Genomic DNA, 26,386 nt, shown 5'->3' on the forward strand with positions numbered 1-26,386 from the left:
GTACAGAAATCGATTTAAAGAGCCCTTTATATTGATATAAAGGGCGTTGTAGTGTGGACGGGTACAGCGTTAAATCGATTTAACGCTCTTTAAATCGATTTAAACGCGTAGTGTAGACCAGGCCTCATTTAGCTAAGTAAATACTACTATTTAGAAGCACTTCCAGGACCACTCTGCAGATGTTAGCCGTGAAGCCTCCAGACTGTCAGACGAAGGGTCTGTAGACTGGATTGAAGGAGGCGGTTGTGATTAGGCAAAATCAACAATTCGTGTATCAGGAGTGACAATGGGGGCGGTCGACTGACAAGGTTAACAACTACAAGAACCACTACTGATGGGGGCATACTGTGGCGATCAGGGCCGGCGCTTCCATTAGGCAACCCTAGGCAGTTGCCTAGGGTGCCAGGATTTGGGAGTTGGCATTTTGAGCGCTCCCCGCAGAGCACACAGGAGCTATTGGTTCCGCTCCAGTCACACTGCCGAAGAAGGACCTTCTGCCCACGTGCCGTGGAAAACAGCGGCAGGAAATTGAGCAGCTCAATGACTGCCGCTGTCGCCTGTGGCATTTTGGCGGACAGTCCTCCTTCAGAGGCATGATGGGAGTGGAACCGGAAGCTCCTGCGCGCCCCGTGGGGAGCGCACAAAATGCCCCCCCCCCCCCATCAAATTCTGCCTATGGCACCAGAAGCTCTGGCGCCAATTAGTAAAAGATTAGCCTTGCCCTGTTTAATTTTGCATAGAACTCTAGGCAGGCAAGGGATCGGAGGAAAAGGTTACAGAAGACTGTCTAATTACATCAGTAGAAAAGTCTGTGTTAGTAAACCACGGCTGGGGCCCACTTGAGAGCAAAACAGTGGCACTTTCAGTTGTGTTTTATTGCAAATAGATCCACTTGGGGAGTTCCCCAGAACTAGAAAACAGAGATGCTATATCCAGACAAAAGGGACCACTCATGGTGATTGAAACAATTTGCTTAGGTCAGGGGTCCCCAATGCGGTGCCTGCAGGTGCATCTAAATGCGCCTGCATCCTGGCCAGCGGTCAAGCATCCGCCGAAATATTTTGGCGGCGACACCTCTCGATGACAAAAAGGTTGGGGATCACTGGCTTAGGTGGTCTGCCAGGGTTTTCTGGATCCCTGGAAGGAGAGCTGCTTTCAGAAGTATAGAGTTAGCAGTGCAGAAGTCCCAAAGTAGAATTGCTTCCTGACAGCAGTGAAAACTGGGCTTCTCCTTGTTTACATAAAACAGAGCCCTTGTATTGTCAGTCAGAACCAACAAGACCCTTCCCCTCGATGTGTGGAAAAAATGCCATGAAAGCTAACTGGGTAGCTCTCAATTCCCTAACATTTATATGTAGCCTTAGATCTTGGTAGACCAGAGACCTTGTAGCTGCATGAGACCCAAGTGAGCCCCTCAATCTAAGTCTGAGGCCCCCATAACTAAAAAGTGAGAGATTGTTGAGGCAGGGCAAAGGGAACTCCCTTACAAAACTTTGGCAGGATCTGTCCACCAATCTAGGGAGGATAAGTTTTGATTCAGAATCCAAACTGTCAGGGCCATATGGTGCTTCCTTGGTGAATACACTTCAGCAGCCCTCTCACTCTCTGAAATGTAGATATTGAACTAAGTAAGTGCACACTGCCATGTTCCCTAGCAACCTTAACAGCTTCTTATTGTGATGAGGGAATAGGTCTAAGTCTAAAACAATGCCTTGCCATCATGTGAAATCTTGCCAGTGGAAGGAAGTCCTTGGCCCTCATGGACTCCAGGACTGCTCCAACAAATTCTATTTTCTGTACTGGAGACAGGACAGACATCTGTGTTTATCAGCAAGCCCAACACATTAAATGTAGGCTGGATAATTTCTACGCTGGACAACACCTGCAACCTAGAACAGCCTCTTATTGGTCAGTCATCCAGGTAAAGGAAGACATGGACTTCTGATCTCCATAGTTATGCTGCTACCACTGTCATGCACTGTGAATACCGGAGCAACAGACTGCAAACGAAAAAAGGGCAGGACTGTGAAGCTTAGAAACTTTCTGTGCCTCTGATAAATTGCCACAGGGAAATAAGTGTCCTTTATATCAAGGACAGCATTCCAATCCTCAGCTCCAAGGAAGGAGTAATGGAAGCTAGAGTGACCATCCGTAATTTTCACTGCATTAGGAACTCATTTAATGCTCTCAGATCTAAAATAGGCCTGACATACCCACTTTGCTTTCAGGATCCTGAAGTATCATGAGTAAAACCCCTTTACCCTGAGCAACGGAGAGACCACTTCTATAGCTCCTACAAGAAGTAGTAACTGAACGTCTCACAACAACACGGCTTCATGGGAGAAGGTCCCAGAGGAGGTATGGGATAGACAAATTGAAGGGTGTATCCCACTTCCACTGTGCTTAGAACCCACTAATCCTTGGTGATGTGAGTCCAAGCATGAAGGAAGTGGGATAGGTGGTCTGCAAAAAGCAGGGAAGGGAAAAATGGCACTCTTGGATATGGTACTCTGCCCTCGACTAGTCTGTTAAAACGTGCTCTTGGAGGGTGCAGCCTGCCTTGATGAACTGGCAGCTGCAGAAGCAAAGGATGGTAGTGGATGTCTTCTGTAACCTCTACTCCTCCTTGGTAGGTCCTGGGCTTAAGAAACAAACCCTGGAAATCACTGGGTCTGATGTGGATGGAAGGACTCTCTCTTTTCCACCGGTGCATAAATCCCTAGAAACTTAAGAATCACTCTTGAGTTCTGAAGACTATTCAGGGTCTCACCAGTCTTTCCCAAGAAGAGTGATGGCCCATCAAAGGGAAGGTCTTGGATTGCTGGCCGTACCTCTGAGAGGAGACCACAAGACTGCAACCATGAAGACTGTCACATAGTGATGGCAGAGGCCATGCAGCAAGCTGCACAGCCAGATGCATCCAGACTAGCCTGCAGAGCTGTTGCAGAAACCAACCTGTTTACCACCACCACCACCACCTGAAATGCCTGTTTAAGGAGCTTGTCCTTAAACTCTGAAAGTATATTTCATAAGGTAAATCTGTAGCATCCCCAGCAGAGCTCGCTGGTTTGCAGTACAAAGCTATAACACTCCTGTGGAAAAAATCTTCTTTCCAAACAAGTCTAGTTTCTTAGCTTCCTTGTTCTTTGGTGTTGATGCCTGGTAACCATGCCTCTCTCTTTCGTTAGCTGCAGATATTACCAAGGAGCCCAGTGATGGATTATTGTAGAAGTGTTTGAACCCCTGAGCGGGGAATATAGTACTTCCTATCCATGTTTCCTCTAATATTTCCCACCCATGTGCGGAATGAATTTTGTTATGTGCACCAACATGGAGGTGATGTCAGGCATCACCTCCACGTTCGTGCACATAACAAAATTTATGTGGTGGGGGTAGGGCTGAAGGGTTTGGTGTGTGGGAGGGGGCTCAATGCTAGGGAAGAGTTTTGGGATGCAGGGTGTGAGGGCTCCAGCTGGGGGTGCAGGATCCAGGGCTATGACCAGGAGAGAGGACTACCCCCAGCTCTCTCCCCCAGCAGCAGCACCTGGGCAGGGGGAGAGCACCTCTCCCCTCCATGGCAGCTCTGGGGCTGTGGACACAGAATAGGTGCTCCTCCCCGGGCAGGTCCAGACTAGAGCTGGGTTTGGGCCATGTGTGCGCCCCAGCCAAGTCTGGGCTGGGATGCCCCGGCTTTGTTGGGGCCAGGGTAGGGGCGGGTTCCCTGATCGCCTGCGCAGCGCTAAGAAGGCTGCTGTGCGCTTTACAGGGAACTTGGCCTCCTTTCCACCCTTTTTGCAGCAGGTGGTAGAGGGAGTCTCAGATTCTGGAGAAGTGGGTACACTGGCAAGATCATCTGCAGCTTTCCCCTAGATGATACTGTTTTGAATTGGTACACTAATTCCAGAATCCGACAGTCCCACACAGTGTGGAGGCGAAGTAATGAGAATCAGTATCTTTGGCGCTAATGCTAGGTGAGACTCGTGAATTGCCAGGGGTGGTACCAAGGAATTCAACAACGCTCTCAGAGCTTTAAACATTTTAGGAATAGACAGTACTAGGAAAGTGTTCTCATCTTGCAACACTGGAACCTGAGGTGACAGCAATAAAGTTTGCCCTTCGGAAATTGGTCTCAGCTGGCCTGAACTGTCCTCTGGAGTCAACAAACTCCTGTTCTCAGGTGTGCTCTCGGCAGCATTTCCTTTTTGACTACACCCGAATCCTTGGTAGAGCTCAACTTCTTTGCCCCCAATTTTGATGTGCCATGTACTGAGTCCTTAGATGACTTGCGGTACCTCTTTTTTTTGGCACCAGTAAAATCAATCAGCCTGCCTCTCTGTACCAGCAAGGCCAGAGGATCACTGCTGACTGATGGCACCCAGACTGAGCAGGATGGTTCCAAAGGAATGCAGAGCACTAGTTCCAGTAGGTACTTAAGTCTGGCTGCCTTGTCCTTTTGGACCAGGGCTTAAACCCCTTACAGATACTGCAGTCAGTCAGTCACATGAGACTCCTCCATGCACTTAAGGCTGCCAAGGTGACAGTCACTAACTGGCACAGGTTTCAGGTTTGCCACAAGAGTGGCAGGTCTTGAAGCCCAGAGAACATGGCATAACTATGGTATCAATACCAGTACCCAGATGGGAGCTAGTGACAGAAAACTACTATTTTTTTTTTTTAAAGAGGAGGTTACTCACCTTGTGCAGTAACTGACGTTCTTCGAGATGAGTGTCCCTGTGGGTGCTCCACTTCAGGTGTCGGTGTGCCCCTGCGCCTTTGATCGGAGATTTTTTACAGCAGTACTCCTACCGGCCACGCATACTTAGAACCTGTCACTCATTCTGAGTGTGTTACTAGAGAGCATGCACGGCCGGTACCCTCAGTTCCTTCTCTACAACGGAGGCTACCCCAACTCCGAAGTAGAGGGCAGGAGGATGGGTAGTGGAGCACCCACAGCGACACTCATCTCGAAGAACGTCAGTTACTGCACAAGGTGAGTAACCTCCTCTTCTTCTTCGAGAGATGTCCCTGTGGGTGCTCCACTTCAGGTGACTTCAAAGCAGTGTATCTCAAGGGAGGCAGAGACTTCAGGTCTGGCAGAAATGCCGTAGACAGCACTGCCCTGCCTAACTGAGTGTCAGAGAGGGGGCCTTGAGTAAGGGCATAGTGAGTAACGAATGTATGGTGGGAGGACCAGGTGGCCGCCCTACAGATGTCTGACAAGGGTACTTTGCGTAGGAATGCTAGAGAGGTAGATACAGATCTAGTGGAATGTGTCCTGATCAATTCCGGAGGTGTAATGTTCTTTATCTTATAACAGAGACGTATGCAATCAGAGATCCATTTCGAAAGCCTCTGAGTAGAGACAGCCATGCCCTTGGAGCAGTCCGCGATAGAGAGAAAGTCTAGGAGAGTTTCGGAAGGGTTTTGTTCTGTCCAGATAAAAAGATAAGGCCCTATGTATGTCAAGTGTGTGCATCGCGGCCTCAAAGGAGTTAGCGTGTGGTTTCGGGAAGAAAGGTGGTAAATGTATTGGTTCATTGAGGTGAAAGGGAGCATGTACTTTTGGAAGGAATTTAGGGTGTAAACGTAGAGTAACTTTGTTTTTGAAGAAGAGGGTATATGGTGGATCTGCCATAAGAGCTGCTATTTCGCCCGCCCGTCTGGCGGAGGTAATGGCTACCAAAAAGGCTGTTTTCATTGAGAGGTGCAAAAGGGAGCAGGTGGCTAAGGGCTCAAAGGGCTGGTGGGTTAAACAGGACGATACTAGGTGAAGATCCCATGGAGAAGTAGGTGGCTTAACGTCGGGATACAGGGTTTGGAGACCCTTCAGGAAACGTTTGGTGATGGGATGAGCGAAAACCGAGGTACTGTCAACTGTACTGTGAAAGGTTGTGATGGCAGCTAAGTGGACTCTAACGGAGCTAGATGACAGGCCAGATTGCTTCATGTCCAATAAATAATTGAGTATACAGGGAAGAGGTGCAGAGGTCGGAGACAGCCGCTTGGTTGAGCACCATTTTGTAAATCTTTTCCACTTTCTGAGGTAGGTGGTGCAGGTGGATTGCGTTCTGCTGTGTAGAAGCACCCTCTGTACTTGGTCAGAGCAGTCTAGCTCTTGTTGGGAGAACCATGCAGGTACCAAGTTTTGAGGTGAAGCATGGAGAGATTGGGGTGAAAAAGCCAGCCGCGCTGCTGTGATAGGAGGCTGGGGATGAGAGGCAAGGAGATCGGAAGTTGAATCGACATTCTGGTGAGGAATGGGAACCACGGTTGCCTCGGCCAGGAAGGTGCGATCAGGATTATCCTGGCACGATCCGTTCGTATCTTCGTGAGGACCCTGTTGATCAATGGTATTGGGGGAAAAGCATACAGTAAGGGTCGGTGCCAGGAGATCATGAATGCATCCCCTAGGGAGTGTTTGCCCAGTCCTGCCCTGGAACAGAAGTTGAGGCATTTCGTGTTTTCTGGGGTCGTGAAGAGATCTATGGTTGGGTGACCCAAGTGCGGAATATGTGGAGAATGATTGTGTCGTCTATCTCCCATTCCTGCTCCGAGGGAAAACGTCTGCTTAGTTTGTCGGCAGTGGTGTTCAGGATGCCTGGAATGTACGCAGCTGATATGTGGATGTGATTCGCAAGGCACCAATTCCAGAGTTTCATGGCCTCTGAACAAAGAGTGGGAACGAGCCCCCCCTTGTCTGTTGACGTAAAACATGCAGGCAATGTTGTCTGTCATTATGCGTACATGCTGGGTCCTGATTAATGGGAGGAAACGACGGCAAGCATTCCGGATAGCTCGAAGTTCTAGAACGTTTATGCGTAGGGAGGTCTCAGAAGGAGACCACAGCCCGTGGACTGTATGGTGAGAGATATAGGCTCCCCAGCCGCTGAGGGATGCGTCGGTTGTCATCATCACAGTAGGTGGAGTCTGGAGGAAGGGGACTCCAGAAGAGAGGTTGTCGGGGGCTGTCCACCATATGAAAGAGTCCTTGACCCGGTAAGGTATGATCAATTGTTTGTTTACTGAGCGCACGTTTGGTTTGTAAACCGTGGCCAGCCAGGCTTGGAAGCACCTCATGTGGAGGCGTGCATTTTGGACCACGAAAGTGCACGAGGCCATGTGCCCCAGTAGTTGGAGGCAGTCTCAGGCGGCGACCCTATAAAGTCCAGGCATTGGGTAGGACTTAATGTGGATTTGTTCTCGTTTATTTGCAGGCCCAGGGATTGAAAGCACTCGACGGTGATCTTTGGGAAGCGAAGACCTTCGGCGTGTGTGGAGGCCTTGAGAAGGTAATCGTCCAGGTAAGGAAATGTTATAACCCCTTGTTTCCTGAGGTAGGCCATGACTACAGCGAGGAGTTTGGAGAAAACTCGGGGGGCAGTGGAAAGGCCAAACGGTAGAACTCTGTATTGGTAATGCATAGAGCCAAGGATAAAACGGAGAAAACGTCTGTGAGCTGGGTGGATAGTGACGCGAAAATAGGCGTCTTGTAGGTCGAGGGCTGAAAACCAATCACCCTGTTCCAGTGCTGGAATTATGGTGGTTAGAGTAACCATCTTGAACTTTTGTTTCTTGATGAAATTGTTGAGTCTCCTGAGGTCGAGGATCGGTTGCCATCCTCCAGTTTTCTTCTGTGTTAGGAAATAAGGGGAGTAGAATCCTTTCCCCTTGTGGCATTCGGGCATGAGTTCGATCGCACCCAGGTGAAGAAGATGATGTACTTCTCGCAGGAGGTGTGGCTCGTGAGAGGTGTCCCTGAAGAAGGACAGGGAGGGTGGGTGGGTAGGAGGTAAGGAGAGGAAGGGGATGGAATACCCCGTTGTGATGACCTCTAGGACCCACTTGTCGGTGGTAATATTCTGCCATTGCTGTAAGAATGGTTGTAGATGGTGTCCAAAGATAGTTGTGGGCAGTACCTGCACTGAAACACGGGTGACGTTTATGAGACCCTCGACCAAAGGTTCAAATTTGCTTATTATTTTGAGGAGGTTGGGGCATCCCAGAAGAACTGGTGCGACGCCGCTGGTATCTGGACCTCTGGCGTTGGTGTTGTTGTTGGTGATCCTGAGCTCTCGGGAAATGTTGAGTATATGAGGGGTAGCGCGGACGGTGGTAAGGTTGGTATCTGTACTGTCTCCTTCTGTTTGTAGGGGTCTGGATATCTAAGGATCGCAGCGTTGCCCGTGAGTCCTTCATGAGCGAGGAGTTTGGAGAAACTCGGGGGCAGTGGAAAGGCCAAACGAGTAGAACTCTGTATTGGTAATGCATAGAGCCAAGGATAAAACGGAGAAAACGTCTGTGGAGCTGGGTGGATAGTGACGTGAAAATAGGCGTCTTGTAGGTCGAGGGCTGAAAACCAATCGCCCTGTTCCAGTGCTGGAATTATGGTGGTGAGAGTAACCATCTTGAACTTTTGTTTCTTGATGAAATTGTTGAGTCTCCTGAGGTCGAGGATTGGTCGCCATCCTCCAGTTTTCTTCTGTGTTAGGAAATAAGGGGAGTAGAATTCTTTCCCCTTGTGGCATTCGGCACGAGTTCGATCGCACCCAGGTGAAGAAGATGTTGTACTTCTCGCAGAGGTGTGGCTCGTGAGAGGTGTCCCTGAAAAGAGGGACGGGGAGGGTGGGTGGGTAGGAGGTAAGGAGAGGAAGGGGATGGAATACCCCATTGTGATGACCTCTAGGACCACTTGTCGGTGGTAATATTCTGCCATTGGTGTAAGAATGGCTGTAGAACGGTGTCCAAAGGTAGTTGTGGGCAGTACCTGCACTGAAACAGGGGCGACGTTTACGAGACACTCGACCAAAGGTTCAAATTTGCTTATTATTTTGAGGAGGTTGGGGCATCCGGAAGAATTGGTGCGACGCCGCTGGTATCTGGACCTCTGGCGTTGGTGTTGTTGTTGGTGATCCTGAGCTCTCGGGAAATGCTGAGTATATGAGGGGTAGCGCGGACGTGGTAAGGTTGGTATCTGTACTGTCTCCTTCTGTTTGTAGGGGTCTGGATACCTAAGGATCGCAGCGTTGCCCGTGAGTCCTTCATGGAGTGCAGCACCTCATTAGTGGTGGAAACAAAGAGTTTATCACCATCAAAAGGGAGATCCTCTATGGTGCTCTGAACCTTGCGAGGAAAGAGAGAAGAGGAAAGCCAGGAACCTCGGCGCATGACGACCGCGCGGTAGCAGTGGATCTTGCTGCAGTATTGGCTGAATCCAGAGCCGCTTGCAGAGCCGTCCGGGATATAATCTGCCCCTCGAAGACTAAAGGTGTAAACTGTTGTTTCTTGTCAGCTGGAATGTGGTCAATAAAGTCCATAAACTTTAGTATAGTTTTTATGGTCGTACTTTGCTAGAATTGCGGTGTAATTGGCAATCCGAAATTGCAATGTTGAAGAGGCATATACCTTACGACCCACCCAGCAGGTCTAGGCGTTTGCCATCTTTGCTGTTGGGGTATGGCAGGAAATATTGCTGTTTGGTTCTCTGATTCGCTGTGTCCACTACCAAAGAGTTTGGCGCAGGATGTGAAAAAGGAATTCAGAGCCCCTTGAGGGAATGAAGTATTTCCGGTCTGCCTGTTTGCAGGTAGGCTGGATTGTGGCTGGAGTCTGCCAGATGGATTTAGCAGGTTCCAGAAGGGCTGAGTTAATTGGTAATGCCAGCCTGGATGACGAAGGTGGTTGCAGGATGTCTGTTTAGCTCATGTCGTTGGTCCGGTACCTCCTCCAAACTGATTCTGAGCTCATTGGCCACCCGTTTGAAGAGATCTTGGAATTTTGCAAAATCATCAGATGGCAGGGGAGGGGAAGGAAGTAACGCCTCCTCAGGTATTGGATCAGTTGGCAAGTCAGGTAGTACTGGATCAGAAGCTGGAGTTAATTGATCCTGAGGATGGGAGGGTGCCGCCAAGTGCGTCATAGGATTTAGACGTGTGCGCGTCTATAGTGAGTAGAGTAGTGGGTGCGCTGCCGAGGGAAAGATGTCCAAGGAGCCCAATACTGCCATGGTGATGGAAAAGGCATAGGTGGTGGCATCCAGGGATTCACACACCAAGAGGTGGGATTCTTGAGATTGGTGTGGGACAGTTTTCCTATGTCCGTGGGGGACAGGGCTCTGGGGGTAGAATTCAGTCTGCAGTGGCACAGCAGCCTGTGGTTCAGAGTCCTCCTCACTCGAGGATGGCTGTTCAGATCCTGAGTCATTTGACATAGAGAAGCCATCCCCAAGAAATGGTGACTGCAACATGGGTGACACTAGGAGGTCACTTGAATGGGTGAATTGCAACGGTGGGGCAGTCATAGGCGAAGGCAGATAGAGATCCTGCGAGGAAGCCTGGGCTGGTACCAGAGTTTTTTGTGTTGGCTCCGTGCCAAGGAGCGGTAGCAAAGCCGGTGCCGCAGGCGGTGCCGTGCTATTAATAGCAGGCTGCGTGCCCGCCGCCGGTGCCTGAATCGTCGGTGCCGCATTCAGTGCGGGTGCCGATAGGTGCCACAATCGAGGCAGGCAACTGGAAGCCTGTCGCCTCAGCACCAGGGGCTCGCGCTGCCGCCGAAAGCAGAGGCGGGTTTAGCGCGGTACCGGAGGAGCCGGCTCGTCAAATGTACTCAGGCGGGGGAAACGCTGGTAAGGAAACTGACGAGCTGACCAGAGAAGGTTTTACCAGCGAAGCTTCCTTTTGATTGTGAGTGCTCTCTTTTGGCTGTCTTCTTTAGTTTTTTTGAAGGGTTAGAGCTGAGTCTGGAGGCAGAGTCTGTGCCAGGGTCTGAGGCAGACTGCAGGGATTTTTGAAGTAAAATAAGTTTTAACTTTAACTCCTTGTCCTTCCTAGCTCTAGAGCTTAACTTAGTGCAGTGAGGGCATTTTTGAGGAATATGAGTCTCCCCCAAGCATTTTATGCACTTGGAGTGCCCATCAGAAAGAGAGATAGCGTCCTTGCAAGAAGAGCAGCGCTTAAAGCCTGTGGAGCCAGGCATATTTGAAGCGCTGACAGAACGAGAGAAATTTTTTTATTTTTATTTTTTTTAACTAGTAGGAAAAAGGTAGGTAACACTAACTAACAGGGAAAAACTCACTAACTACATGAATTTTAAGATGAGGAAAGAAAATATTAAGGAGTCTGCTGAGCTCCGTCTCAAGCCGGGGGCGGTAGAGAAGGAACTGAGGGTACCAGCCGCGCATGCTCTCTAGTAACACACTCAGAATGAGTGACAGGTTCTAAGCATGCGTGGCCGGTAGGAGTACTGCTGTAAAAAATCTCCGATCAAAGGCGCAGGGGCGCACCGACACCTGAAGTGGAGCACCCACAGGGACATCTCTCGAAGAAGAACTTAGCTAACCTAAGCTAACTAAACTATACAACTACTCTATAACAATAATGAGGACTACTACAATTTCTACCAAAGAAAGAAGGGACTTGCACAGGTAAGAACAGGAGCTCCAACAACCATCATGGGTGGTAGGAAGGAACTGAGGTGGGTCGGGGTGGCCTAATGCCTGAGCGCTGTGTGTTAGGCAGTGGGGAGTGCTCATACTACCCCAATGGGTACCTCTAATGGAAAAACATTCCAACAACTATGCATTGGAGTGCATGCGCACTTTACAGTGGAACAGACGTGCAATCACATGAAGAACCGCCCATGTTGTTCTCCTATTACTATTACCGTTTATTATATACACTTGTCAGATCACATCTAATTTTACCAGATAGTTAAGGCTGCAGCTGAGTTTCCATTAAAACTTTGGTTTGGGGCTACCCTCTCAAATCCAGTCATACCAAGCCCACAACTGACATATTAGGTATGTCTTGAGGTACAATTCTTCCACGAAATTTTAAGTGATTTGGACAAACACTGAATTTTGACACCTTTAAAATCCAAGTACTTGACAGCATTAAATGTCAACTACAACCCTTCTCCCAGAAAAATCAGTTCTATACTGCTATTATCACAAACATCTTGCTGTTTTCATGTTCAAGAGGAGATACAAATCCTTTAAAAAGTGCAGAAATATAAAATACTGAACTTTTATTCTGGAGGTCAGTTATTTTCTCCATTTAACTTTACTGGTCACTCATATCCTCTTAAACACTGAAAAAGGAACTGTGTGTGTCAGCAGCTGTATGGGTCTCAGTCTCTCAGACTTGGTTGAGAATCACAACCATGATACATATAAACTTTTTTAAAAAACAAAGTTTTATATAGTTAAATATTGATTACATGTAATAAATTAAACGACAGCCCATGATTTAAAATCAGGTCACCTCATCAAAATTACTGTTTTGCTTCCCTTTCCCCACTTCAATTCCACAATTATTTTAACAGCAAATATTTTCAAGAACTTCAGCAGTAAGAAATCAATACTTTATGGCACTTTTAAAATGGGATTATGTCTGTTCAGACGGCATACGGAATTAGTTCTAGCTCTGACACTGTGAGATAAAGACTAAAACTGGGTCAGAATTCAAGGTAAACGGGAAAGGCAAGATGGTTACCAGAACAATACAATCACAAGGTCCATTATCTTGAGAGTTACCACAAGGCTTAAAAACCACTATACTCATCTGGAAATGGAAATTCCCTTTTTTTTCCAGTAGCATGGTGCATTAGTTTATTTTCCTGGTGGTTCACAAATACTATAACATAAAATGGTTACTAGTGCCTCAGGCCAAGCAAAATATAGGCTATTTACCTGACAGAAGATTTCAGCATTCCAAGCAACCTGGGGCAATCCACCCCAGCAGAAGAGCAGCAGCAGATGTGAGTGAGATAAAAGTAGCAAGGTGACAGTGGAACAGAAGAGGTAGTGGCAAAAAATAATATCTCTTGGATGCACTGCTTCCAGAGAAGTGAATTACAGTAAATGTGGTGTTATTTGGACTATGTTTTAGTTTTATATTTTACTACAATGACTGACAAACTGTCAGATATTGTTAAAAAACAAACTGAGGTAGAAGAATTCTTCATGGTAGAAATGCAGAGAATTAATGTTACTGTCACTATGTGAAAATTTTACTGAGCTATTTGAACTATTTTATAAACAAAAGAAAAACGGTATCAGTAGTATAAAAACTGTATAATCATTACTAATAGCAATGATTTTTCCTGCACTAATTTTCTGTGCTATATGAAAGGAAGCCATTTTTAAACTGTGGTTAAATCAGAAAAGTGAAAGCAAATATATCAAGGTTTCATTTTTATCCTGTTTCTGATCTCTATATCAAACATGGTCAGTTCATAAATATGAAAGATGTTTTCAGATCTATTAGAAGACTTTAATACCACTGACCATAAGAATGTGTGTCACCTGCAGGGTTTAGTACAGACAGGCTAATCTCCATCTCAGTGCTCAGAGAGCTTTGATAAATGACTGATCATCTATCCCCAAAAGCTCTCACAAATGGGGTCCCCTTTAGGGTAATAATGCCACTCCTACAGTAGAATGTGTATCCCAGCCTAATGGCAACACTACTCTACTGTATCCTGCATTTGGCAGTGATATCACAGAGAAGTTTCATTTATATGTTGAACAACAGGCAAAAGCCTTTATTCTGGACAAACACATCAAATCCCTTGGTGATAACACGTGTTCATCACCACTGACCGACCAACAGTTGATCATATTGAAAGCTGGTGAGAGATCCAGCATGACTAAAATGGCCAACTGACTTTGATCAACAAAATCAGTGGAAGATCGTGACTCGGGCTTGAGCAGCGTCCACACCAGAATGCAAACTTTTATGTACGTTGTATGTCAATGTTCAAGTGCACATGTAATTTAATAGCTATTGCTTTCTCCCTCACTTCTATAGTAAAAGAGGTGTTCTGAAACTTGGTGGTAGTTGACAAGCACTCTATCATCAAGGTACAATTATCTGCGGAGACAGCAGACGTACACGTTTTAGCTGGCAATCTCTCCACAAAAAGCAAAGTTCCGAGAATGCGTGTCATTGAAAACCACAGCTATCTAACTTTGTCTTAATCAACTTAGATAGCAACAGGCACTCTCAGAGACCCAACCAAAGACAAAGAATGGATGGCAGTCAATAAGGAGCACCCAGCTTTTGCTCAAAATGCTCTGGGACACAAGCCTGAAATCCTCACAACAAAGCAAACTGAAAAATCACTGATCAATTAAGAGAGCAAGGCAGTCTGGAGTAATCAGATTTCATACCACATGAAAGTCTTCAGGCAGACGACTACTTGTGCTGTGTAAGGATGAGACCAAATAATATTTCTTGGCCTCAGTCATTCCTCTTCTGTGCAGCAGTACAAATTATCTATACAAAGATGATCTGACTCTCGGTAGCTCTTCAGCCAACTCTTCTCCATTCACAAGGCTTAGCTGTTTTAACTTCCAAAATTCTGTGTTAAGCTATGGTGCTCTTTGGGCACCTGAGACAGCCAGGACACAGCAGGTACTGGAGAGTCCTATCAACTCAACTCAGTTGATAGAAGCTTTACCTGGAAAGGGAGGCCTGATTTGCCTCGTCACCAGTGAAGAGACAACCAAAATATATGATGATAAAGCATTAAGACTGTAATAAAAATCAATACCAAGAACATGGATATGAAATATCCCACTTTTTTTTTTTTTTTTTTAATTCAGACAAGGGATGCATTTTCAAACTTCTCAGTAGGGTTTACCCAGTATCTCTGCCAGGCAGTATCTCTGCCACCCAAAGCCAAGTCAAACATATAGTCAACCTTATGGGAGTTCTCCTTGATCTGCAAGGTAATCAAGCTTAATCTTCAATAGCTGGACTTGTGGAGTGCTAACAATGGCTAGGGTCACCTTTAAGCAGAAATTAGAGCAAGCAACTGCTAGGGACGCTGAGCAAATCTGCACTTCACATACCTGTCCAATTTCTTTCCAGCAGGTTCTGAGCACAAGGCAAATCATGTACTAATTCTCACTAGTCTAGCTCCTCTAAAGCCTTCAGTCCCAACTCATTAGTAATCTGCAAATCTTACTGCTAGCCTTTATGGCTTGGTTAGTAACAGAAAGCAAAGACAACTCACACACACACAAAAGAAACAGATACCTTAAGTAAGGAGGTGTTTTTTTCTTTTCTTTTCTTTTTTTTTTTTTTTTTAACAGTTCTATTGCATATCATAACCACATTAACCATCATAGACATTAACTCAACTCCATGTAAAAGTGGGAGTTTACAAAACTACATTAGTTAATGCTTGTTATAAGGACTGTATATGCTTATTTGTTCAATGTTTAGTTAATTAACTTTAAATTTAATTGAAATAGCTGCAATACATCCAAGCAGCTCATGCTTACAAGATCAGAGTCATCCCTCTTGTCAGTTTTCTTTCCTGGTAAAGGTGAAGCCATTGTGAAATCTTCATTTTCACTGTGGTCCATCTCAGTACTGTCAAGCCTATCAACACAGACATTTATCATTACTTAATATCAGGAATGTAGTAACATAATTTTAATGATATTGCTTGGATTTAAACTGTCAAATTGGCAGCAGCTTTGTCTACATAATAAATCTAAAAAACAAACAAGAGCAAACTTAGCATACCTTTAGATATTTTTCAGATCACCTATCACTGGCAATAGCATTACCAGGTGACTTATATAACATTTTTTATGGCTTTTCCTCAGCATTTTTGCAATTACTGAAGAAATCTGTTTTAATAAGAGTCAATCACCTAGGTCATCCTCTGTCTTTGATTCAGCAGCGAAGACATAATGCTCAGTTTATGACATCCCAATCAGGCTGATGTCAAATAAATTCAATACTTCTGTGACATGTCGCAGAAAAGATTAAGCATCGCGCAGGATAAATGACTCAAATCTAACCTTTAGGGACATACTGGTAGATAATGTTTGTGCTTTTACATACATATTGTTGAGGTTAACAATGTAACCAAACGGTTCCTGCCTGTGCTGTATTCTGTTAATTAAAAGATCAACTTTTTTCCCTATGTTTTCCTCATGTTAAATTCCTCTAAAACCACACATAATTCAAATTCTAGAATAAGAATTTAGCTTAATAGCTGCATAATACATCAATCAACAAGATTAGAATTCAGAAGATGATTGAGCCCTAAGCCAGAAAAGGTTTGGCAAAGTCATTCAACTTCAGTTATTGGAGCTGACACATGGCAATACGTCACATCATAGCATAAATTGTAACTCCCAACCAAAACAAAGATGTTGATGGCGAACTGGGGGGCACTGAAACATAGTGATGAGAATTTTTAAAAATAATAATTTCAAGACTTAAAATTCTTAATCCTGCACCATCTAAAATGATGGAACAGATAATTCATTTAGCTTCACAGATGATAAACATAATAAACTTGTTAAACAATTCCATATTAAAATAGGACAGTTCATGTATCATATAATTGTGCAAAGTGAAAGAGTGAGACACCTAGAGACAGTATTTTTACAATTACTGTGTTTGGATACTTGTTACTTGACAGTAACTTTAAAGCTGTTTTACACAGATTCTCAAGTAAGTCTGTTAAGATTGTTCCCCAGTTAAGGTGGCAATTATTTTATTATTTACATATCAGATATTGGTGCAGATTGGCTAAATCATAGGACAGGATTCTGTACCTCTTTTAAAGTCCAAGCAAAAAACATGTATACAGTCCTTTTTGCAAAAATACAAGTGATATAGTGTGTATATAACTACACGCCCACACTTTTTTTTTTTTAAACTGTGTGTGTATGTACACTATGGCCTAGTTGACAGAGCACCAGAATGGGAGCAGGAGACTTGAGTTCTATTCTCAGCTTTGCCAGTGGTCTGCTGGGTGACCTTATGCAAGTCACTTCACTGCTCTGTGACTATTTCATAATGATACTTACCTTCTTTGTAAAGCACTTTTGGATTTACTAAAGTAAAGCATTATATAAGAGCTAAGTAATATAGTATATGGAGGACCATTTTGTTTTATCTACCTTGGGGCTGGAATGAGGCAGACATTTTAAGACTGAAAACACTGCACAATTGTTTAGGGAGAAGAAGTGAAGATTATCTTATCTAATAGAGCAAATGGATAATTTAGGTATGTGGAATATAGTTATTCCTGCTCTTAGAAAAAAGTGCCAATGAGATCTTTAATGGACAGGAGTGATCAAGAGCTCAGTTTTATATTTCATCTCAAAGACTATATACATATACTGCATTGCATTGTCCTGCCATCATGCTGGTATATTGGTTCAGTACTGATCACAAAGAGGAGTGATACCTATTGAGTCATTATCATCCTTTTGTGCAGTATTTTGTTTTTTCCTTGGAGGTCTCCATTCAAGTACTGACCAAGCTTGGTTCTGTTCAACTTGTAAGATCTGATGAGATTACAGCCCAGGCTATAAGTTTTGTAGCACTGCAACAATGAGAAGACTGCTCATCAATCTGAATCTAACTATATTATTAGCCTAACAGACTGAGTTTACTCACTGGAGCAGGGAAGAAACTGGCCTCCAGTCTGTCTTGTGAATAACTATTTCCATATACTACTTGTATTCTTTCTTAATTATGGTTCAACATGTTGCTTCCAGCAGGTGCTCCAATGAATGCAATCAAACGCCTTCATCAACCGCTCACAAATTCTTTAGTTATAAACCACTGGTCACATTAAAACTAGTATTACAAATTAAAAGGTGATATATTGTCAGGTGTCCAGAGGCAACCTAATTCAGCACCACAGGATATTCTACCAAAAATCTTAGATCATGAGAGCGCTCATGCTTTCTTAAACTCTCAGACTCAACGGCAGATGATGATGATGTAGCTGGAATTACTGTTTACTACATAAGCTTGTTGGGAACCCCAAAGCTATAACAGAATGTGGGTTGCTTTTTATTTTACATTGTACATGATGATTTGAATTTAGCTTGCTTTCAGGTAATGTGTTTGGACTGCTTTTTAAAAAAACTTATCTATTTTTATTGTGGCAGTGAGCCAAATTCTGATTTTAGTTATACTAGTGTGCTGGTTATTCTGGATGTACACCAACACAAGATAATAGAATTCAGTCTAGCACTTTTAACCAATATTACAGAAACCCTTGCAGCTTTCATAAAAATACTTGAGCATCAAAGCTGCACTGCTGTATACCCACCTCCCTTTGATCCTTCCTGGAGAGCTTGGATTTGAACTACTGCTGGCATTGCTTACAGTTTCCATTCGTGAAGATTTGGATTGGGACTGCTTGCCTGCTGCCGAAAGAGGCTTATTAACTGCTCCAAGAACATTGGCTGCTTTGGGCTGAAACAAGAAAAAGTTTTTTTTATTTTAACCTATATATTTAGTATGTTTCATACCTAGTCTGAAATAACATGTACTAAGCTTAAAATGTTTGCATGCAACCTGCACACGTTCTACAATCACCAGTGTCTTTTTTTTTTTTTTATTAGAACACAATTTACTTAAAAAGCAAAAATAAAAAGACATAAAAGTTACAACTGAAGCCAAATGGAAGGTGGCAGAAACTACAATTTCCATGAGAAAAAACTAGGTTCAGAAGCAAAACATTTGGGATGAAGTCCTGACCCCATTAAAATCGATGGGATTTTTACTACGGACTTCAATGAGATTAAGATTTCACCTGAGGAGCCAAAATTTCCAAACATGGTTGGATCTTAGTTTAGCACTTCAATAAAGAATGGTCTGATTTTCAGAGGGGCAGAATACTGTCAGCTCCCACTGACTTTAATATAGAGTTTAAGAGGTTAAGTCACTCTCAGTATTAAGCCACATACCTAGATCCCTAACTAGAGAGACAAATTTGAAAAGCTGCTAGAGATAATGCATATAAAAGAACATAACTATTCTTACTCTCTTATGGATGACAGTATAATCCATTATTTACTTTTTCATTACAGGACTGTTTAATATTAAACCACTCCCTGACTCTAGCTGACTACACTGAATGATGAAGCTGTATAACATGCAAGCTTTACCAAAGACAGTTAGTTATCAGTGATTCTGTAGACAGTGCGTGTGTCTTATGGAGGTGCTCGTTGTGCCTCCAAAGTTAAGGTTGAACTCACTTTTACATTTACAGAAGGGATTCATTCTGTTGTGTATGAACATAAAATATCCTTCCCACAATTGAGTTATTCTTTGTATACAGTATTAATTTTTCTCAGAATGTACAAGTAAATCTGTTACTTTATTTAACATTAATCAACAAATAGATCCTTTAAGAAATTTAGCACCACTTCAGACCCCCTTTTGTCCTGAATGATCCTAGTAATGAGAAAAACTCTTCAAACTTCTCAGAGTTAAAACTCATTTAAATCTAGTGTATAGGCTACTTTTGAAGACACATGGTTATAGTTAAACTAAATTAACAATTGTTGTATCTAAGATTTGATTATAGACAGGGCAATGCCGACAGCTCAGATCATTCTTAATTTAACTCAGACATTAGAGATAACACAATTAAACACTGTCATTCATCTGCACCCAATTTGCACGCAACAGTTCTATCTATTGTAATGAGAGAGATGGGACTCCTGTCAGAAGTTTTTACTGGTTGGTTACTTGGCCCCAACTGTCGCTTCTATGATCACTTGCTAGTTTGGGCATTGGTGTCCTGATTCCATTGTGCAAGATGCAGCATTGCCTGGGTAAGTCAGGCAGAAACACAAAGGCAGACAGACCTTAGAGCAAGGGAGCCTTACAGCGGCTGGACTGCTCTCCAATCCAAAACTGGACTATAGATTCCTACATTATAGAATCATAGAAATATAGGGCTGGTAGGGACCTTGAGAGGTCATCTAGTTCAACCCCCTGCACTCACACAAGACCAAATATACCTAGACCATTCCTCAGGGGGTGAAAGTAAGCCTCTCCCAGCCAGACCTTCTGTGGTACTCAGCCCGCGTCGCCAGGGGCTCCGGCTACGATTTAAAATGGCTGGGCCCCAGGGCAGCTGCTCCTTTTCCCCTCTCCCTACCGGGGACTGTGTGCGGCCCCATACTGACGGCCACTTCTTACTGGTATGCCATGCCAGCCCCAATTTCAGTTCTGCCATTCCTGACCATTGTATAAAGGCCAGAAGGGACAACTGTGATCATCTACTCTGACCTCCTGCATAACACAGGACATAAAATGTCCCTGAATTAATTCCTTTTTGGACTAGGGCATATCTCTCAGGAAAAAAAATCCCATTTTGATTTAAAAATTCCAATGATGGAGACTCCACTACAACCCTTTGTAAATTATTCCAATGGCTAATTACCATAACTTAAAAATGTGCACCTTTTTCCAGTGGGAATTTGACTAGCTTCAATGTTCTGCCACTGGATTTTGCTATACCTTGCCTGCTAGACTGAAAAGCCCATTGTCAAATTTTTGTTTCCCATGTAGCTATTTCTAGATTGTGATCAAATTATCCTTAAACCTTCTCTTTGTTAAACTACACTGAGATTCCAAAGTCCATCACTATAAAACATGTTTTCTAATCCTTTAGTCATTCTCTGAACCCTCACCAATTTATCAACATCCTTCTGGTGGAGACCAGAAATGGATGCAGTATTCCCGCTGCACCAATACCAAATACAGAAGTAATATAACCTCCTTACTCCAACTTGAGATTCCCCTGTATATTTTCTTAACATTGTTGTCCTTATTTCTAGTTCATATTTCATACAGTTTTAGTCTACTATAAATTTTTTTAGAAATATAACATTGTTAAAAAAAATCCCAACACATTTTACAAGTTTGCTGAACTTTGTATTATCAGGAGACAACCACCTTACTGTTACATATTTTCTCTCCCCCCCCCCCCAGCTTCTGTCCCTGTTTTGTGGGATTTGTTTGTTTTTTTTCAAAGAGTTTAAGCCCTTTGGGGCAGGGGCCATGCCTCCTTTTGTGCCTGTGCAATGGTTAGCCTATTGGGAGAGTTTAGTTGAAAAAACAGAAGTAATAATAAAAAAAAAAAACCCGCACCTTTCCAGGAGTGAAAAAAGATTTCATTTCCGGAGGGAGATAATTTTTGGTGTTACTGAAATTCTGCAAGGGAATAAAGACGGAAAGCAAGGTCAATCAACAAACAAATTATAAAAAATAGGTTTATGAAGTGGAACAGGCAATTTTTAAAAAAAAACAACTAAATTTTTTCCATCCATTTATGTTTTTTAAATGCTAAATCTGAATATTTAAGATACTACATATGCATTGACTTGAAACGTTATTGGGGTCATAAGTAAAAAGAAACTATGTAAATTACAAGAACTCTATTGTAATAAAACAGATGAAAACAACCAGTCTATTTAAATCTTTAGTGCAATTTAATTTGAAAAAAAAATCCAACCAAAAATCTAAATTATACCTTGTCAGGCTGCGTGAAATATCGAGCTGGAAGTACTGGATCTTTAGGGGATTCCAAACTGTATGTTGTACTCTTTGACATAATGATATTCATCGCTACATCACAAACTGTGTAGAGTTTCTGTTACAAAATAAAAATGAGGTTTTTTTTATACAGACTTGTTATCACCCTTAATTTTGACAGTAACAAGTATAAGTTCATTTGAAACTTTTAGCTCTAATGTGCCACTTTACAGGCATACTGGAAAACATTCAAAGTCCAAAGGGTTTCTTTGCTACCTGAGTGATCAAACTATCTGGTCAAACGGAGCTGGTTCTTGTGTGGTCTCTACATTAGAAAACTGTATATTTCAAGATTAAAACAGTACAGTTAAATGTAATTTCTGAAAATATTCAGTCTACACTACTTAGTCTGGCTTGTGTAAACCATCCATTTAACAGTACTCTGTTAATGCACCCATGCACTGGGTGGATTTTTCATGAGAACAGCAAGAGGTATTTCCTTGATACCAGAGTGTCTCAGCCAAATTCCAAGTTTCCATTTCAAAACACGAAGCCCTAGAGCTCTTCAGAGAAATGACTGAGGGGAAAAATGCTTAACCTTGTTCTCAGAGAGGGCTGAACTATTTCCACTGGAACTTAAAAAAACTTCGTATCAAGCACATATCAAATATGCAAAATTTATAAGCAACTAAAAAAGACAGTTACTCACCTTTGTAACTGTTGTTCTTTGAGATGTGTTGCTCATACCATTCCAGTTAGGTGTGCGCGCGCCGCGTGCAGTTCGTCGGAGAAACTTTTACCCTAGCAACACTCGGTGGGCCGCAGGTCGCCCCTGGAGTGGCGCCGGTATGGCGCCAATATATACCCTGCCGGCCCGACCGCTCCTCAGTTCCTTCTTGCGGCTACCCGACAGTGGGAAGGAGGGGGGTGTGGAATGGATATGAGCAACACATCTCGAAGACAACAGTTACAAGGTGAGTAACCGTCTTTTCTTCTTCGAGTGCTTGCTCATATCCATTCCAGTTAGGTGATTCCCAAGCCTATAGGCGGGGTCGGAGGAGACTTGGGAATGCAAGACGCTGAGCCGAAGGCGGCATCGTCTCTAGATTGCTGGACCAATGCGTAATGGTTCCAAGGTGTGGACAGAAGACCAGGTGCCGCACGCAGATTTCCTGCACAGGAACATGCCCAAGAAAGCAGCAGAGAGGCTGAGCTCGCGTAGAGTGGGCGTGAGATGGCCCGGCTGGACTTGAGCCAAGTCATAGCAAGCTCGGATACATGACGTGACCCAAGGCGCAATGCGTGAGAGGGATTGCCCTGCTCTCATACGTTCCGCCACCGCTACAAAGAGTTGCGGTGAATGACGAGGGCTTGGTCCGCTCGATGTAGAACGCGAGAGCCTCCGGACTCCAGGTATGGAGCTGTTGTCTCGTCTCGAGCGTGCGGCTTTTGAAAGAACACTGGCAGAAAGATGTCCTGGTTCACGTGAAAGGCGGAGACGACTTTGGGGAGGAATGCCGGGTGAGGTCGCAGCTGTACCTTGTCCTTATGGAAGACGGTATATGGAGGATCCACAGTCAGGCGCGGGTTCCGAGAACGCCTAGCCGAGGTAATGGCGACTAGGAAAGCCGTCTTCCAGGACAGGTACAGCAGCGAACATGTGGCCAAAGGCTCGAAGGGGGCCCATGAGCCTATTTAGACAAGGTTTAGGTCCCAGGTAGGGGTAGGGGGCTTGACCTGAGGGTATAACCGTTCCAAGCCCTGAGGAACCTGGAAGACATCGGGTGGGAGAAAATGGTATTGCCAGCTTCCCCCGGATGGAAGGTGATATGGCGGCGAGGTGGACTCGCAGCGGGAGATAGCCAACCCTGCTCCTTGAGGAGCCACAAATAATCCAGGATGGTGGGATTGATACAGAGCATGGTGAGTGACCATGCTGGCACACCAGTAGCAGAAGCGCTTCCATTTCGCGAGGTATGTCGACCGCTGGGGGGGCTTCTGCTACCAAGCAACACCTGTTGCACTGCAGCGGAACAGCTCAGCTCCAACTGGTTTAACCAGCTAGGAACCATGCTGTCAGGTGGAGGGACTGCAGGTCCGGGTTGAAGCCTGCCGAAGTCTGAATGATCAAGTCCGGCCACAGCGGCAGAGGGATCGGGTCCGACAGGGACAGGTCGAGCAGTCTGGGGTAGCAGTGCTGTCTCGGCCAAGCCGGTGCGATCAGGATGAGGCGGGCTTTGTCCCTGCGGACCTTGAGCAAGACTCAGTGGACGAGGGGAAATGGAGGGAAGGCATAGCAAAGGCGCAAAGGCGACCTGACCACGGGATCATGAAGGCGTCCGACAGGGAGCCCGGAGAGCGACCTTGTAGGGAACAGAACACTTGGCATTTCCTGTTTATTTTGGACGCAAACAGGTCCATCTGGGGAAAGCCCCACCTCCGGAAGATTGAATGGAGGACGCCCGGTCGGATGGACCATTCATGAATGAGGAAGGACCTGCTCAGGTGATCTGCGAGTGTGTTCCGGACCCCCGGGAGAAAGGAGGCTACTAGGTCTATGGAGTGGGCTACACAGAAGTCCCACAAGCGGATCGCTTCCTGACACAGGGGAGATGACCTTGTGCCTCCCTGCTTGTTGATGTAATACATGGCCGTCGTGTTGTCCGTGAATACTGCAACACAACGGCCCTGTAGGTGGCTGAGGAACGCACCCAACGCCAGGCGTACTGCCCTGAGCTCTCAGACGTTGATATGAAGAGTCAGCTCTCGGGGTGACCAAAGGCCTTGGGTGCGCCGGGGGCCAGGTGTGTGCCCCAGCCCAGCGCAGATGCGTCCGTTGTTAGGGACATGGAGGGCTGGGGAGGATGGAAGGGCAGGCCTGCACACACCAGCGGTGACTCTTTCCACCAGTCGAGGGAGCTGAGGACTCCCGTTGGGATAGTTAGAATCATGTCTAAGGCGTCCCTGTTCGGTCGGTAGACCGAAGCGAGCCAGGCTTGTAGTGGGCGCATTCGCAGTCTGGCGTACTTTGCAACGAGGACACATGCGGCCAGGTGTCCCAGAAGAGCCAGGCAAGTACGGGCGGATGTAGTTGGAAACCTCTGCAGGCTCTGGACCAGGGAGACTATGGCCTGAAACCGGTGCGGGGGCAAGCTGGCTGTCGCAAGGTTGGAGTCCACCACTGCCCCGATGAATTCTATTCTTTGCGTGGGCACCAGTGTGGACTTGTCCAGATTGACGATCAGGCCCAGACTTGCGAATAGCTCTTATGGTGTCGACATGGCTGGTGACTTGAGCCTTTGAGGTTCCCCTGATAAGCCAGTCGTCGAGGTAAGGGAACACGTGTATCTGACGACAGCGGAGGGAAACGGCGACAACCGCCATATGTTTCGTAAAGACTCGAGGGGCCGACGAAAGTCCAAACAGGAGGACGGTGAACTGGTAATGAACTCAATTCACCACGAAGCGAAGATACCTCCTGTGGGGAGGGTACACTGCAATATGAAAATATGTGTCCCTCATGTCGAGACCGGCGTACCAATCGCCGGGATCCAGGGAGGGAATGATGGTCCCCAGGCACACCATGCGGAACTCGAACTTCTTGATGAACTTGTTCAGGTCGCGTAGGTCTAGGATGGGCCGAAGGCCCCCTTTTGCCTTGGGGATCAGGAAATAACGGGAATAGAACCCCTTGCCCTTTAGCTCCTTCGGTACCTTCTCTATGCCTCCGATCGATAGAAGCTTGTGGACCTCCTGAAGGAGGAGTTGCTTGTGAGAGGGGTCCCTGAAGAGGGACGGGGAGGAGGGAGGGAGGCGGAGAAGAGAATTGGAGACGGTATCCAAGTTCCACCGTATGCAGGACCCAACGATCCGTAGTTAGCTGGGACCACGCCGGGAGGAATGAGGAAAGGCGGTTGGAAAACTGGAGCGGATCCGGAGAGGGAATTGGGACGCTGCTCTCGGGCGCACCTTCAAAAATTTGACTTGGGTCCCGATGACTTGGCGGGACTGGCATTGTTGCCCGGCGGAGGACCCAATTGCCGTCTGCGGTTGGTACGACCTCGTCTGTGGCCAAAGTCCTGCGGCGGACAAGGTGGGGGGTAGGGGCGCTGGGGCTCAGAATGGAACGACCGTCTGAGTTTGAGGGGTATGCATGCCAAGTGAATGCATGATAACCCGGTTATCCTTCAGACTCTGCAGTCTGGGATCTGTCTTTTGCAAGAAAAGACCTTGCCCATCAAATGGCAAGTCCTGTATGGTGTGCTGCAACTCAGACGGTAGGCCAGATACCTGTAACCAGGATATGCGCCTCATGGCTATTCCAGAGGCGACCGTTCTAGCCGCCGAATCTGCCGAGTCCAGCGAGGCTTGCAGTGAGGTTCTCGCAACCCTTTTTCCCTCCTCGAGGAGGGCCGTGAACTCGTGACGGGAGTCCTGTGGGATCAGCTCCATGAATTTGCCGACCGCCTCCCAGGTGTTGAAGGAGTATCGGCTTAAGAGGGCTTGCTGGTTCGCCACGCGGAGCTGAAGCCCTCCAGCAGAGTAAATCTTTCGGCCCAACAGGTCCATGCGTTTGGCCTCCCTGGACTTTGGCGCGGGGGTTTGTTGGCCGGGGCGCTCTCGCTTGTTGACCGACTGTACCACCAACGAACAAGGGGCGGGGTGCACATACAAGTATTTGTAACCCTTGGAAGGTACCATGTATTTTCTTTCCACCCCCTTGGCTGTCGGTGGAATGGACGCCGGAGATTGCCAGATGGTGTCGGCTCTGGCTTGGATGGATCTGATGAACGGGAAGGCCACCCTGGTAGGCGTTTCCGCTGAGAGGATGCTGACCACTGGGTCCTCCACCTCAGGGACTTCCTCCACGGGAAGGCTGATATTTTGGGCTACGCGCCGCAAAAGATCCTGGTGCGCCCGCAGATCAATAGGGGGAGGCCCCGACGAGGATGTGCCCGCTACCGCCTCATCCGGGGAAGATGATGACGACAACCCTGCGACGAGCGGGTCCTGGACAGATGCTTCATCCTGGTGGACCTCCACCTCCAGAACATCGTGTTGTTCTGGAGCCT

At 45.8% G+C, this 26,386-nt stretch overlaps 1 protein-coding gene across 4 annotated transcripts in view; it reads right to left on the reverse strand.

Moving 5' to 3' along the window:
• PDS5B (PDS5 cohesin associated factor B) overlaps positions 1-26,386 on the reverse strand; it is a 281,843-nt gene that overhangs the window by 21,158 nt on the left and 234,299 nt on the right. For all 4 annotated transcript variants that reach the window (XM_032781999.2, XM_075061644.1, XM_075061643.1 and 1 more), the window contains 4 exons: positions 21,313-21,432; positions 20,931-20,993; positions 18,094-18,239; positions 15,287-15,386 (listed from right to left, as the gene is read on the reverse strand). In XM_032781999.2, the coding sequence (XP_032637890.1) occupies positions 15,287-15,386; positions 18,094-18,239; positions 20,931-20,993; positions 21,313-21,432 (429 nt within the window). The remainder of the gene's footprint in view (positions 1-15,286; positions 15,387-18,093; positions 18,240-20,930; positions 20,994-21,312; positions 21,433-26,386) is intronic.

Source organism: Chelonoidis abingdonii, chromosome 1 (assembly GCF_003597395.2).
Source record: "Chelonoidis abingdonii isolate Lonesome George chromosome 1, CheloAbing_2.0, whole genome shotgun sequence".
Classification (NCBI taxonomy): domain Eukaryota; kingdom Metazoa; phylum Chordata; order Testudines; family Testudinidae; genus Chelonoidis; species Chelonoidis abingdonii.